The sequence below is a fragment of the Physella acuta genome, unplaced genomic scaffold (genome assembly GCF_028476545.2).
Source record: "Physella acuta isolate Inbredline_101_S28 unplaced genomic scaffold, ASM2847654v3 ptg000570l, whole genome shotgun sequence".
NCBI classification, from domain to species: Eukaryota; Metazoa; Mollusca; class Gastropoda; family Physidae; genus Physella; species Physella acuta.
In genome coordinates this window covers 282072-297482 of record NW_026732089.1, presented here as the reverse complement: position 1 = coordinate 297482, position 15411 = coordinate 282072, and the positions used below count along the sequence as shown (strand labels likewise).

Below are 15411 nucleotides of genomic sequence, written 5' to 3'. Positions count from 1 at the left end.
AATACTAAATTATTGGCCCCTAATAGCCGTCACTAACCGGCTCTACAATTGTAAACATTTGGGGTGAACACAGAGGCGTAGCGACCCTTCCCGGCGCCCGGGGACATACTTCCAATTTGGCGCCCACTCGAGAGCTCTTCTTTCTTCTTCTTCGTTCTGAATTTTTGAATATGGTGGAGGATTCAGACAACAAGTCCAACTTCGTGGACAAACCGGACTGTGGTTTCCAGTTTGTCAGGTGTCCCATATAATTTTTCCCTGAGTGGGGTGGGCTGGGGCCAGTGTCTGCCTCTTGCCTGGCTATACAGAGTACATTCCTGGAGTACGTGCTCCGTGTTTTCCGGGGCCTTGCCACAAGGGCACATTTCGCTACACCCAACCTTCAGTTTTTTGTGCATGTGTTGATTTAGTCTGTTGTGGCCTGTTCTAAGTCGAAAGATTATGTATTGTTGTTTTCGTGTTAAATTGTAATAGCCGTCGTCTTTAATGTAGTGAGGGTGTGTGACAGACCACATTTGCGTTTGTTTGTTTTTAATTATTCTTTTTATTTCTTTTGGGTGTAGCAAAATTTCCGGTTGTGGTTTCTTTCCCCCAATTTTTGCCAGCTGGTCTGCGATCTCGTTACCCTGGATCTGGCAGTGGCCCGGGATCCACTGCAGCACAATTCTGCTGCAGGTATTTTTTAGCCTCTCTAGTGCTGTCATAAGTGTTTGAATATAGGACTCCGGATTTTGTAGGGATTGCAGGACTGATTTGGCATCTGTAAGAAATACAATCTGACTATTCGGTGATTCAGGGTGTTCTGACAGGAGGTTTGCTGCGTGTTCTAAAGCTTCTTTTTCTGCCCTAAAATTGTCGGATAGGCTGCCTGTGGCTATTGCCTTTTCCAGGCTTTCTCCGCTTGGCCATTCAATAAGGATGCCAGCCCCGCCGTTTTTTGTGGCATCTTCAGCCGAGCCATCTGTGAAAACTCTAATCCAGGTATTGCTGGGGTACTGATCCTTAATGTGTTTATTTGTTATTTTCTTATGTTCTTCTAGATCATAGTCAGAATTTTTTCCTATGGTGTCTATTGAGTCAATAATGGTTAAGTGACAGTGGGAGATCCAAGGCGGGGAGAGGTTTTGAGTTTTTATTGCTTCAGGAATGATATTTTCGATTTCATATTTCTTTTTCAGATTCTTTGCTTCTTTGATGAAACTTGTTCTTTGTAGTCTGGTTGATGGACTGGGTTTCTGGAGTTTTTGTTTTAGGTTATGGGTTTCCAGTGCCTCTAGCTTTGTGTATTGAGTGAGGATTTTTTATTCTCTTCTTTCTTCTATTGAGCTAAGAGCGGCTATTTCCTCCATAGCTTTTATGGGTGTTGTTTTCATGGCTCCTGTCATTATTCTCAAACCAATGTTCTGAACTTTGTCAATTTTGCTAATATTTATTTTTGCTGCTGAGCCCCAAGCCGAAGCACCATATTCTAACGTAGGTCTCACATAGCTGGTGTAGGTTTTTTTCAGGATGTGGTGATTTGCTCCCCAGTCTGTTCCTGCCAGTTTCCTCATTAGATTAAGTCTTTTGATCCCATTACTTTGTGTGTTTTCTATTTGTTTTCTCCAGGTAAGTCGAGTGTCAAAAGTGACTCCTAGGTATTTGGGGTGGTCATTTTTTTCTAGCTCTTGGTTTTCTAGGGTAAGTTTCATTTTTTGATGTTTAGTTGATAAGGTGAAGATTGAATAAGTTGTTTTCTTGGTATTGATGGATAAGCCCCAGTTTTTGGTCCATTTGCCGAGCTTGTCAAGTGTTTCTTGAAGACGAAATTTTGAGGTACCAATATATTCCTCTGTGCTGATTAGTGAAAGGTCGTCTGCAAACATGCTTCTTTTTAGTCTCCTTGGGATGTTTTCATTTAAGTCATTTATATAAATGAGGAAGAGAGTAGGAGACAAGACTCCTCCTTGAGGGACTCCATTTTTTATAGTTACTGTGTGACTTCTTTTTCCTTGCATGGAGACTGATGCTTTTCGGTTGCTTAGGTAACCTTTTATCCGGTTTAGCATGTTATGAGATACTTGATGGTTTATTAGCTTTAGAATTAAGCCTTGCTCCCAAACCTTGTCAAAGGCTTTTTCAAAGTTGACCCACACTATTGAGGTTGGTTTTTTTTCTTGAAAGCCATCTTCTATTTCCTGAGAAATGAAGGTGATTTGGTCTTCAGTAGATCTGCACTTCCTGAAGCCTGCCTGTTCGTCTGCTAGTAGATTGTTCGATTCTAGAAACCAGGTCAGTCTGTTGTTTACTACTCTTTCCATCAGTTTACAAACGTAGCTTGTTAAACTTATTGGGCGATAGCTATCGACTTTGTTCCTGGGTTTTCCTATTTTTAGAACAGGTATCATGATTGCTTTTATCCAAATATTTGGGATTTTCCCATATTTCCAGCTTGCATTAAATATTTGGAGCAGTTTTTTCTTAGCATTGGGGCCCAGGTGCATGAGCATATCATTTGAGATTTTGTCAGGGCCTGGAGCTTGCTTAAGTTTGAGGAGCTTCATTGCTTCTCCGAGCTCCTTCTTGCTAATTCGAGCTACCATTCCAGTGGAGGAGGGGGGAGAGACTTTCTGTAGTTTTTCTTTAACTTCAGTTTGATTTTTAACCTCTTCTACTCTTTGGTGGCTGATATTTATTTGTCCCACTTTGCTGAAGTGGGTTATAAATTCTTTTGCTGCATCCTTTTCTGTTTTGATCGTGTTTTCAATGTCGATGACTATGGGAGTAGCTCTGTTTTCTTCTTGGTTTAGCCTTTTTGCAATACTCCATAGTTTATGACCATCTCTATCTACATTGAGGTGTTCTGTTTTTTCTTGCCAGCTTTTCCTCAATGCAGTTAGATACTTTTTTTCTAAAAACTGCGTTTGCTGATTTTAATTTTATGTTATTTTCTACAGTGGGATTTTCTTCAACAATGTTTCTAGCATCAATTGTCTCGTCATGGAGTATCTGGAGGTCTGGAGTCCAGTTTGGGAAATAATTTTTCCTTGCTCCCCTTGGAATAGATTTTTTGGCTGCTAACAGAACTGCTTTTGAGAAGGCTGTGTATGACTTGTTCACCTGTTTGGTTTTACAGTTGATTGGTCTTGTGTAGGAGTCTGTGAGGGAAGAGAAGAGCTCCCAGTTAGCTTTTTTGTAGTTCCATCTAGGGCGGGGGTAGGCTTCAATTGGCCTGTTTGATGTTTCTATCTGGATCAGGATTGGTCGGTGGTCGCTAGTGGCTAGTTGATCTGCAACTTCTCTTTTGCATTTTTTGGATATGCCATTAGTAGCAAAAGCTAGGTCGGGGGTAGACGTGGTTAACCAAGACCTTGAGTAAAAAGTTGGTTTGTCATCAGGTTTATTTAGAAGGATGAGCCTATTTGCTGCTTGCCATTCTTCAATTTCCTCTCCTTTAGCATTGAGGTCAGGGTAACCCCAGCTCTGGGAGTGGCTGTTCATGTCTCCCACAACCAGGCTATCTTCGCTGTTTGGCAGGGAGATGCGGTCCAGTTCCAGGTCCTTATCAGGAGGACAGTAGCAATTGAAGATATTTAGGTTACCTTCTGCAAGTATGAGTTTGGTGCCCATTATCTCAGATGCTGTTGAGTTTGGTATAACGATATCTGTTGTTGGAATGTCATTTTTTATGAGAATGAGGATACCTCCTTTAGGTCTGTTTTCCCTGTCCTGCCTTATGCAGGTGTATCCTCTAATAGAGAAGCGAAGATTGTTGTTGAGGTGAGTTTCTTGAATACAAGCAAAGTCTACTTTATTTTCATGTAGGAATATTTTTAAGGCTTCCTTTTTTTATGAACTCTCTCTGCATTCCACTGCAGGATAACAAGTAATTTGTTGTTTTCCTCACTATTTTGGCCAGTAGAATTTACCTTCTGATCCTTGCCCCTGGCTGGCCAGGCAAGAATAGAGGAACCACCAGCTCGCTTTTGTGGGCTCCTTCGAGGCGGAGAGCCCGGCCCCCTACCTGCGCGGCGGGATTCCACAGGCAGGACGCCACTTCCGTTAGTCCTATTTCTTTCCTCCATCATAAAATTAAGCAGTGCGTGACAGCATGTTATGCGCCATACTAGATGGCCCGTTGACTCCGACTTCAGCCTGCTTTTCTTTCTGGATTTGCTTCCATAGCCTTTAATCACCCAAGAACAAACTACAAGGCAGTAGCTGTTTGATTTTGGAGTTGTCTCTCCTAGATGGGTTGCTGTCCCCAGCTAACGAGCCCCATCTGCCCGGGTTTGGAGTTACAGCGCCCCATGCTCGCCGTTGAAGTCATTTCCTTGGATTTATGAGATGTTTTTTATTAGATATCCTAACCAATGGATATCCCACCTCATCCTCCATGACCACAAACCAGTTGGTCCACGGCTGTTTATTTGGTATTCACAGCTAACCCTCATATCTAAGGGCCTCTCCCCTATCCGCCACCTGGGGACGCGCTCGGTAGGAGATGGTAGCTCCCCCAAGACTCGAGAGCAAATTTTCCATTTGCACCTCCCCCTCGAACTTTTCATTTGCACCCCCCCCCCTCAGACTTTCGATTTGCGACCGCCCCTCGAACTTTTCATTTGCACCCCCCCTAAAACTTTCAATTTGGCGACCCCTAAGGTCGGCGCCCGGGGACATGTGTCCCCCCCCCCCGCCGTCCCCCCCCCCTCGCTACGCCACCGGGTGAACAACAGGGGATCCGGACAAAAAGCCTACATGGATAAAAGGCCGACATTCAAAAGCCCGACATCCAAAAGACCGACAAGACAAAAGGCCGACAGCCAAAAGGCCGACATCCAAAAGGCCAACAAGACAAAAGGCCGACAAATTTTATAAAACAACAAATATCAATTACAGACATGTTTAATTTTTAATGAATATTTAAAAATACCCCCCCCCCCATTTCTCCCCCTCTTCAATTTCGATAGTAGTCAAGATAGCAGCTATGCAGTAACATATATTTTGCGATATTAGTATTTTTGTGTGCTTGTCGGCCTTATGTGCAGTCGGCTTTTTGTCTGTCTGCCTTATCGCTGTCGGCATTATGTCCTTACGGCCTTATGTCCTGTCGGCCTTTTGGCAGTCTTTTTTTGTCCATGTCGGCCTTTTGTCCGTGTCGGCCTTTTGTCCTTTAGGGCTTTTGGATGTCGGCCTTTTGCCCTACACCCGAACAACAGCTCACCTGAAAGGTGGGGATGAGGGTGGTGGCTAAACTGCGTTGTGTTTTCTATGGTCTCCATGAAGAGAATTATATATATATATAGATACATATAGATATAGGCCCAATATATCATATATATATATATATATATATATATATATATATATATATATATATATATATATATATATATATATATATATATATATATATATATATACATATATTTATTTATTTATATTTATATATATATATATATAATATGGGGACTCAAAAAAATTTGCGATGCGGGAGGATTTTAATAAAATTTGCGTTAAATAACCTTGCGCCGGCACTGCGTATATGGCCTTAATAGAGAATCACATAATACGTTTTATATTTTTTTTTTTTTAAATCAACTTTTTTTAAGAAATGGATGAGGTCATTCAAGTAAATACAAACCAATGTGAGCAGATAAGTATCAACTTAAATGGAAGCTTCGTGTGTTCTTGCGAACGTGGATACAAAATAAGTACTATTGATCCCAATCAGTGTGAAGGTGAGTAAACGAAAACGCTAAAAATTGACATCTGTACGACAGATGCTCATTGACTTATCGATATTGAACATTACTAACAATTTTGATTGATACCAATTATTTTTATAGGTAAATAACTAAAATGGTTGACTAGGAAAGGTTTTATCTTTTACGTCATTACAAAAAAAAAATTACTTACATATCACCTTACATTCCTTAATAAGACGGTAAGTTGTACAAATATAATAAGAGTCAAATTTCTAATTAGAAACAGCTTTTTATTTGCGTGTTTGCAAACAACTTCTTCAGGTTATACAATTTAAAAAAAAAAACAATAAAATATACCTGTACCTTTATATCAATCTAAATGTGTTAGGATTACTGCTATCACGGACAAATGATCTCAGAATTTTAAAAAAAATAAGAAAAAATAAATTCACTACAAAATACGTATGATATTTTTGACGATTTAGTATTTTTAACATTTTTTTAATTATGCGGACTTTTCCGAAAGTAAAAAATATCACAAATGTCAGAAATCAAATTTAATGTGTGTACATATATAACATTAGTAGCATACACACATTTGCATTAGTAAAATTTCAACTTAGTTTATAAAGCTCCAACACTAACATAACAACTTTCCATGATTTGTATTGATTATACATTTAATATTTCATGCCAACATATATTGTCAAGATTTTGTCTGTAAATTGCTAGATTATTTTTGTTTATACTCATAAATATCAATTTACATGAAAGACTAAATGAAACGAAAAGCTCAATTTATCACAGCCTGTAATGCTACGCACTATGGTCTGTTCTGTGCCAACACATGCAGCTGTAACCTAAACAACACAGTTGATTGCAATGACACCACAGGAGAATGTTTGTGTGCAGCTGGTTGGAATGGCACTACTTGTGATGAAGATGTCAATGAGTGCCTTAATGACAGCTACTGTCCTGATTACATGGAAGTTTGCTTTAATTTGGTGGGGTCTGCAGAATGCAGGTGTGAGATTGGTTTTCAAAGATCACTTATTGACCTGCACTGCCAAGGTATGGCAGAAATTTCTCAATTCTCTGTCATAAAACATTTCTTTAAACTATGTTTAATCTATTTCTTAAATATCAAATTTAATATTTTAATCAATTCATTATGAATTGGATACAAACAATTATTGTCATTTTTGTTCAACGCAGTAAAGCGTTTTAATTTAACCCTCAATTTTTAAAATAACAGTTGTGTCATGTAATAAGATGTTTAATAAATGCCAAATCATTTTATGTCAATCGTTTATTTTAGATATTTTACAAATTATTTTAGAAATAAAATACTTTAGATTGTTAATGGCAAAACTCTATTTATTTAAGATTATGATTTTACACTATGCCTATTTTCTTACAGCTTGTAATAACACATTCTTTGGGTATGAATGCTCAAATTCTTGCTCATGTGTTATGGAGAATACAGTGGATTGCCTGGACAATACAGGAGAATGCTCATGTCTCTTTGGGTGGAAAGGCATTAACTGTGAAACTGATATTGATGAGTGTAAAAAGACTGACTTTTGTTCTGACATCCATGCTAGCTGCTTTTACTTAAATGGATCTGCAGAATGTAGGTGTGATATTGGATATGAGAATTCTACCACTGATGAAAGCTGCCAAGGTAATTAACTTTCCAAAATTCCATTCTTTATTAATAATCATTTTTGGGAAAAAAACATTTCTTGTATGATTCATGTGCGTACAATTGTGTCCTTTCATTCTTGAAGACAAATAGTTTTTCACATATAAATGTGTTTAGAAATTGAATGTTTTTTTCTTCTTTACTGCAATCAATCATGCTTGTTACATATGTTTTGTTCCAGCCTGTAATGCTACTCACTATGGTCTGAACTGTGCCAACACATGCAGCTGTAACCTAAACAACACAGTTGATTGCAATGACACCACAGGAGAATGTTTGTGTGCAGCTGGTTGGAATGGCACCACTTGTGATGAAGATGTCAATGAGTGCCTTGATGCTAGCTACTGTCATGGTTACATGGAAGTTTGCTTTAATTTGGTGGGGTCAGCAGAATGCAGGTGTGAGATTGGTTTTCAAAGATCACTTATTGACCTGCAGTGCCAAGGTATGGCAGAAGATGTTTTATTCTATATTAAAATATTTCGTATTAATATGCTAATTTTTGAATGTGTACTTTAATAATTTAACAATTGTTTTGAACAAATTTAAAAAATTTTTAGTTTATTTTTTTTATTTACCTGAAGTGTGAATGTGATTTCAGGGATTTTGATCGTTTTAAAAAACAAAATAATTTGTTTAATGCTAACCATTTTTGTTAAAAATAACTTTGGCATATAATTTTTCTAAAGAAATGCTGAAATATTTGATACAAATCATTTATTTTAGATGTTTGCAGGATAGAAAATATGTCAAAATGTAAGTTATAAAGATCTTTAATTTTAAAATATATTACTACTGTATTCCCATTTTCTTACAGCTTGTAATAACACATTCTTTGGGTATGAGTGCTCAAATCTCTGCTCATGTGTTATGGAGAATACAGTAGATTGCCTGGACAATACAGGAGAATGCTATTGTCTCTTTGGGTGGAAAGGCATCAACTGTGAAACTGATATTGATGAGTGTAAAAAGACTGACTTTTGTTCTGACATCCATGCTAGCTGCTTTTACTTAAATGGATCTGCAGAATGTAGGTGTAATATTGGATATGAGAATTCTACCACTGATGAAAGTTGCCAAGGTAGGGCAAAAATTATTTTGAGATATATATTTTCCACTTTAAAATATTTACTCAGTTAATCTAAATGTTCTAGAAAACCTATACTGATTCTACCATGGGTGGCTACGGTTAATGCATGCTATTTCTTTTTGCATTTTCTAATAGAACTTGTCATTCGTATTATTGTGTTTTATTAGAGCGGTGGTGTTGTAATGTCGGGTGTCACCTGTGCGGCACCTTATGGTTTCAGCCCACCTCAAGGAAAAAAAAAATATCTATATCTATATCTATATCTATATCTATATCTATATCTATATCTATATCTATATCTATATCTATATCTATATCTATATCAATATCTATATCTATATCTATATCTATATCTATATCTATATCTATATCTATATCTATATCTATATCTATATCTATATCTATATCTATATCTATATCTATATCTATATCTATATCTATATCTATATCTATATCTATATCTATATCTATATCTATATCTATATCTATATCTATATCTATATCTATATCTATATCTATATCTATATCTATATCTATATCTATATCTATATCTATATCTATATCTATATCTATATCTATATCTATATCTATATCTATATCTATATCTATATCTATATCTATATCTATATCTATATCTATATCTATATCTATATCTATATATATATATATATATATATATATATATATATATATATATATATATATATATATATATATATATATATATATATATATATATATATATATATATATATTAGCCGCCAAGGCAAGGCCCGGCACGGATCTCTGTAAAAAAAAAAAAAAAACCTCTTGGTAAAGGACCATGAATAGTGCGTTTTTTAATCAGCATATTCCTGGCATAGCCCATGTTTAGGAAATAAGTTTCTTTTCAAATTTACCCTAACCTCAACCCAGGGGCGTAGCGAGGGGGGGGGGGGCGGGGGGTGCAGACCGCACCGGGTGACACCATTTAGAGGGGTGACACCAAGGCAAAAAATAGCAAAATATATAGAGAAAAACTCGAGGGGGGGGGGGGTGCAAATCGAAAGTTTGAGGGGGGGTGCAAATCGAAAATTTGAAAGTTTGTCCCTGGGAAGGGTCTCTATGCCTCTGGGGGGGGGGGGGGTGACACCATTAAGTGCCGCACCGGGTGACACCCGACCTCGCTACGCCACTGCCTCAACCACACAAAGAAAATGGATGCATTCTACTAATGTCGATAGTTGAATCTAGAATTACAGCGAAATAACTAGCTATCTTAATTTTACCTACTATCTTGTTTCAAATTCAGCCTGATATAAACATAATTAAGTCATTTTGCATACCCAGACTTAAGTATGTTGCAATTCTGTCACCTAAAATTAAATATTTTAGCAAATTATCTTTCTTAGATCTGAGCTTAATAAGTTCCAAAAAGTTGCCTTCATTTAATGTAGCTTACCCTAAACCTTCGTTATTCACGATTGCCTCTAAACGCCATTCCATGTTTTCCCAAATAGAGAACTTCATATTTAATATTTTCTAGTATATCTCTTATTTTCTATTTCCTTTATTTCTGATGTTAAAACATCCCATATTAATGTTGTCTAAAAAAGTCGGAATTTCGTAATTAAAAAGTTCTCTCGGCAATATTGTGACTTTCAGAGTTTTCATGTTTGTCATTTTTGTCAAGACCTTTTGCAAAGTAAAACCCAATTATGGATTACCCCAAGTGTGTGAATTGCGTTTAAAAAGCCAACAAACAAAAGAAATCATATTATTTGCCTTGGGCGAATATACTAGCTAGTGTCGTATTATTTCCCGACCACATTTCGTACGGTTTTTTTTTCTTGTACCAAATCTTTATAAGTATTTTTTAGGCCTGGTTGACAAGGACCAAACTTAAGCAATGCTCTTACTAGATCCAGTGCTACGGGTGTTTCACAAAGCAAAAGGATCTGTAGGATATTCCAGACTTGTATCAATTATATCAATACGTTTGACTGGCACTTTTCTGTCAATATCGTCTTCTAAATTGGTGTCTTCTAAAATGTCTATAGACAACGTCTTGAGTTTCTACTTGATTCTGCATATGAGATGACGTGGTTGCTTGATATTTTGTACTTGGGTATCTCGAGACACATCAACCACTGGTTGTATTGTTGTCGAATATAAAGGCGTGCAGCTTGAAAGCTATGTATCTATTTTGACACATTGAAATGATGTTTGTTGGCGATCTGAAATTTCTTTCAGTTTTTTCCACTCCCACCCTGAATATTTATACTTTACTGGTTTTCTTTCCATTAATAACGAATTCTATGCGCAACTGTTGTCTTAGTCGCAATATATTTAATATGATACACCAAATAATTTAAATGGTGCGATTACCTTTTGATTATTACTAACTATTCGAAACAAATTAAAAAAACACAACAGCTGAGCGGATAATTAACTGTGCGATTAGTGTTAGTTTAAGTTGAGTTGTTGTTTTTTTTAAAATACAAAGTATAGCCTTATTTAAATTTAATATAGATTTAGATCTAGTAAACTAAAATGATAATCAATATAAAGTTGATACTGTTTCATATAATTTGTAATCGTAATCACTATCGCCCAAACTGTCATAAAACTACTACTTCATCGTGATGACGTTGTTGACCTTGTCAAAATTTCCCCACCGCTTACGCAGTTTGCCCACAATTATTATTTAAATAGAGGTACCACATCAGTTGTTTTTGTGTCTGTATTGTTATTAAAAAAATAATTACACTATTCAAACTGTATATATAAAGTAATTATGTATGAAGATTAATGCATAATATTTTCTAATTCAATTATTCTTAAGCAAATATATTATACAATTGCCTCAAACTTAACAATTCTCTTGCCAAGTGGTACTACCCGTCGAGGTTTTTAAAACATTGCAATGCCTCGTAATGGTTATTTTTAGAATGACAAACTGTTACAGCTGTTAATACGTGTTGTAAACGAATAAACGTAGACGCTACTAGAGGTACTAGACTAGTACTATTATGCTTAATTGCTGCATGAAAAGAAATCTTGTGATTTACACACATTTTTTTTAACAAATAGCATTGTTTAAAACCTCGAGTTTAAAAAGTTTCTAAAAAGGCGCCACTTTGCTGAAAATGGCCAGAGGGGGAGCGATTGCTCTCCCTGCTCCCCCCCCCCCTGCTTACGCTACTGTGGAGGGCGTTAGGTGAAAAAGATGTAGCTATGTTCAAATGATTTTGTAACAGGCTGGCATATGTAAAGAATATATCGGGGAGTTAAATAGCCAGTATTTAAAAATTAAATCTTAATATTAATTTCGGTGGTGTTTCGGTATATATATATATATATATATATATATATATATATATATATATATATATATATATATATATATATATATATATATATATATATATATTTCAGATATAGATGAATGCAACATCCAAACTGCAAGCCCCTGTGAACACATTTGTAACAACACAAATGGAAGCTTCTTATGTTCATGCAATTCCGGTTACGAAATTAACAACACAGATACTACACGATGTGTCGGTTTGTAAAAGCGGTTCATTACAGCAGTTTATAAGATTTATTAAATTTTCACGGTTTTTAATTCAAGCGATTACATGTTTACAAGCTTTTATTTAACCAGCTTCATGTGTCTTAATATTGTCTATGTGTCTGTGAAGACCGGATGTCAATGCAATAATGTCATTAAATTTGACTTTTTTGGATGTCCATTTAATTTTTAATGAAATAGTTTCAAAATTAGTAGGCAAGATTGTACCAATCTTTCTGCACTATTATACGCACATCATCATGTTAATTTGATGCTTAATCATCTTTAGTCAAGAAACTCTATTGTATTAAAAATTATAAAGTAATGAAAAAAATTCATTAAAAACTTTTTTAAAATATTAGTTAAGGTTTCCAATAGATAGAACACACACTTTTGTTATATTTTTAAGATAGTAGAGCATTAATATATATATTTAAAGAAAAAACATATTTTTTACTGCATTATTACATAAATGCTTGTTTTCAAATCGCTTTTTATGAATTTTTTAGGATTACATTTTTGAGATGGTATAAATTCATTTTTAAGTATGGTTTTATATTCAATTAGACTACGTGTTCTGAGTGTGGTATTACACACTTTTTAATCAGATTATTTCGCTCAAACAAGAACTATGTAAGAAGCGAGTGAATATATTTTCAGATATCGATGAATGCACTTCTGGGAATCCATGCGAGCAAATATGTACCAACACTGAGGGAAGTTTCTCATGTTCGTGCTATCCTAGGTTCTTCATAAATAGCACACACTCCAACAAGTGTGAAAGTAAGTCATGACACAGATACTAAGCACTTTTAATTAACAGGGCTTGGTTTGAGTTTATCAACAGTAAATAATTTTCAGTTCAATATGTAAATAAAACTTACATTTGAATATTTTAATTTTATTAAGAACAAACAGATGTCTTTAAATAATGTTAATATATCTGTGCGCTAAATCTTAAGCATTTAATATCAAGCAAATTATAATGTGTTTAATAATTATTCGTGTAATGTACTTTTAAAATAAGCTAGAATTGTAAGCCTCTAATTTGCTGCGTTTATGTTGTAACATTGTTGATAACAATCATGATATTTAATATTTAAGTATTACAAATAATAATGCGACTTATTTTATGTTAAAATTTCTAACGCACGTCAACAAATTTAAATTAATATTATTTTAATTATGGTAAAGCGATGATTTTCTAAATGTATATTCTGATAATTCTCTACGTCGTCCAACCTTGCGGGACACCACTCTCACAAACCGGCTCTCTAACCCTCCTCCCGCCCTCTCCCTTGCTCTCCAGGCATGCGCAACAGTGTGTACCCATTCACCCCAATTAAACAACTGTGTCTTTCAGGAAGTCTTCATCTGTAACTAAATAATATGTATTCGCTACGCCGCGGGTCGGTTTGTATAATTTTATTTCGGATCACTCATAAGCTTAGGCCTTGATTATCAAGCCACGGGCATAGCACAACGGGTATAGCACCACCAGCATAGCGCCACGGGTATAGCACAACGGGTATAGCACCACCAGCATAGCGCCACGGGTATAGCACAACGGGTATAGCACCACCAGCATAGCGCCACGGGTATAGCACAACGGGTATAGCACCACCAGCATAGCGCCACGGGTATAGCACAACGGGTATAGCACCACCAGCATAGCGCCACGGGTATAGCACAACGGGTATAGCACCACCAGCATAGCGCCACGGGTATAGCACAACGGGTATAGCACCACCAGCATAGCGCCACGGGTATAGCACAACGGGTATAGCACCACCAGCATAGCGCCACGGGTATAGCACATCCAGCATAGAATCTCGGGTATAGCACCAAAAGCATAGCACCACGGATATATCACCACCAGGATAGCACCACGGGTATAGCACAGACAGCAAAGCACATACAGCATAGCACCACGGGTGTAGCAGCATAGCACTACCTGGATAACAATACCAGCCTAGCGCCGTAGGCATAGGTAGTGAGGAGTCTACAACGAATTCCTGAAAGACTTATACAAAGGCCGTTTTCCTAATAGGACACTTTCCCGAATGCGACAATTACCCAAACAGATGCTTGCATTGGGCAAGGCAAAAAAGAACATTGTCTAAGTGAAATTGGTACGTCATTGGCAGTACACTAAAAAGTGTATAACCTTTATTTTTCAGCTTCTTGTAATGCTTATCAAACTTACACAACAATACGCCATCAAATCTCAACACGAAAGGTAATATCGTAAACTCTATTTTAGCTTTTGTAAGTAATAACATACTTCTGCGGTTTTTATAACTAAGCTAGAACAAACCTAAACCCTAAACAGTTAATTTTTGGGGAATTTATGTAATCTAAATATAAAACAAAAATGAAGTTAAGATGCCTAGTTCTTAAACAGTCATGTAAGTTCACTTGACTACTTTAGCTTAATCTAATATTTTAACTTAACGAAGCATAAATGAAATAATCATAAGTTTAATCCTAAAAGCAAACCTAAACAAATAACTTATTGTCAAAGTACCTGTCCTCAATAAACCTATTTCGAACCATCTACTGTCATAAAGCATATTGTCAAAACACCCGTTGTCGAAAAACATGTTTTCAAACCACCTTTGATCAAAACACATGTGAACAAAACACTTAAGCCCTTACGAGGTATCCTGCTGATATTGGTATGTTGCCTCTACGCGTGTATAGCTGGAGCAGAAGCAAAGGCCCCTGTTGGAAATTGATATTAAAATTATCTTGCAGACTTAAAATGTATATTTCCAACTACACTTTAAAAATATAAAATGAGATTTGTTGGTCTAATTTTTTTTTTAAATTCTACTACTAAAGTTGTAATCTCTCCTCGGCCTACATTATCTGTTTTCAATTTTCAAATGAACTCTCATTTTTAAGACGCCATTACACAAATATAAATTGAAGACATTGTCACATTACATGGAGTGGAACTGTTTCCTTTAACATTAAAGATAACTAAGACGCACTTCATAAAAACGGCGGCATTAAATATTCCGAATTTTTAAATTAAAAATGACTTTTCACTTTCAAAATGTTTTAATAAAACGATTCAATTGAACCTGAACATTATACATCTCGACATATTATCGAATATTGGTCGCTTGGCAGGACCTCATAATTTAGGGATACATTTTAATGTATGCGAGGAATTCAAAATGGATAGAGAAAAAATCATCAACAACACGTTAAGAAATACGGGAGCTCATGAGTTTTTCAAAACACGCAGATTCTCATTAGCCAGAGCACCAAAAGAATGGATGTTAGATGCATTTTTGAAATTCCTTTAATGCGTAATAACTCTGCCTTAGACTAGTACACCGATTTTTAAAATGTGTAATTATTCGAA

At 36.0% G+C, this 15411-nt stretch overlaps 1 protein-coding gene across 1 annotated transcript; it reads left to right on the top strand.

Annotated features, from left to right (window-relative positions):
- Positions 1–6466: 6466 nt before the first annotated feature.
- On the top strand, positions 6467–8649 carry LOC131946757 (multiple epidermal growth factor-like domains protein 10). Its single transcript, XM_059307683.1, has 5 exons — positions 6467–6758; positions 7108–7371; positions 7574–7837; positions 8210–8473; positions 8618–8649. Exons 1-5 carry the CDS (start codon positions 6467–6469, stop codon positions 8647–8649), a joined length of 1116 nt encoding a protein of 371 aa, XP_059163666.1.
- The last annotated feature ends 6762 nt before the right edge of the window (positions 8650–15411 follow it).

Coding starts and splice junctions, on each gene's coding strand:
- LOC131946757 (XM_059307683.1), top strand. CDS start 6,467: ATGAAACGAAAAGCTCAATTTATCACAGCCTGTAATGCTACGCACTAT. Junction 6,759..7,107: donor TATTGACCTGCACTGCCAAG/GTATGGCAGAAA, acceptor ATTTTCTTACAG/CTTGTAATAACACATTCTTT. Junction 7,372..7,573: donor CACTGATGAAAGCTGCCAAG/GTAATTAACTTT, acceptor GTTTTGTTCCAG/CCTGTAATGCTACTCACTAT.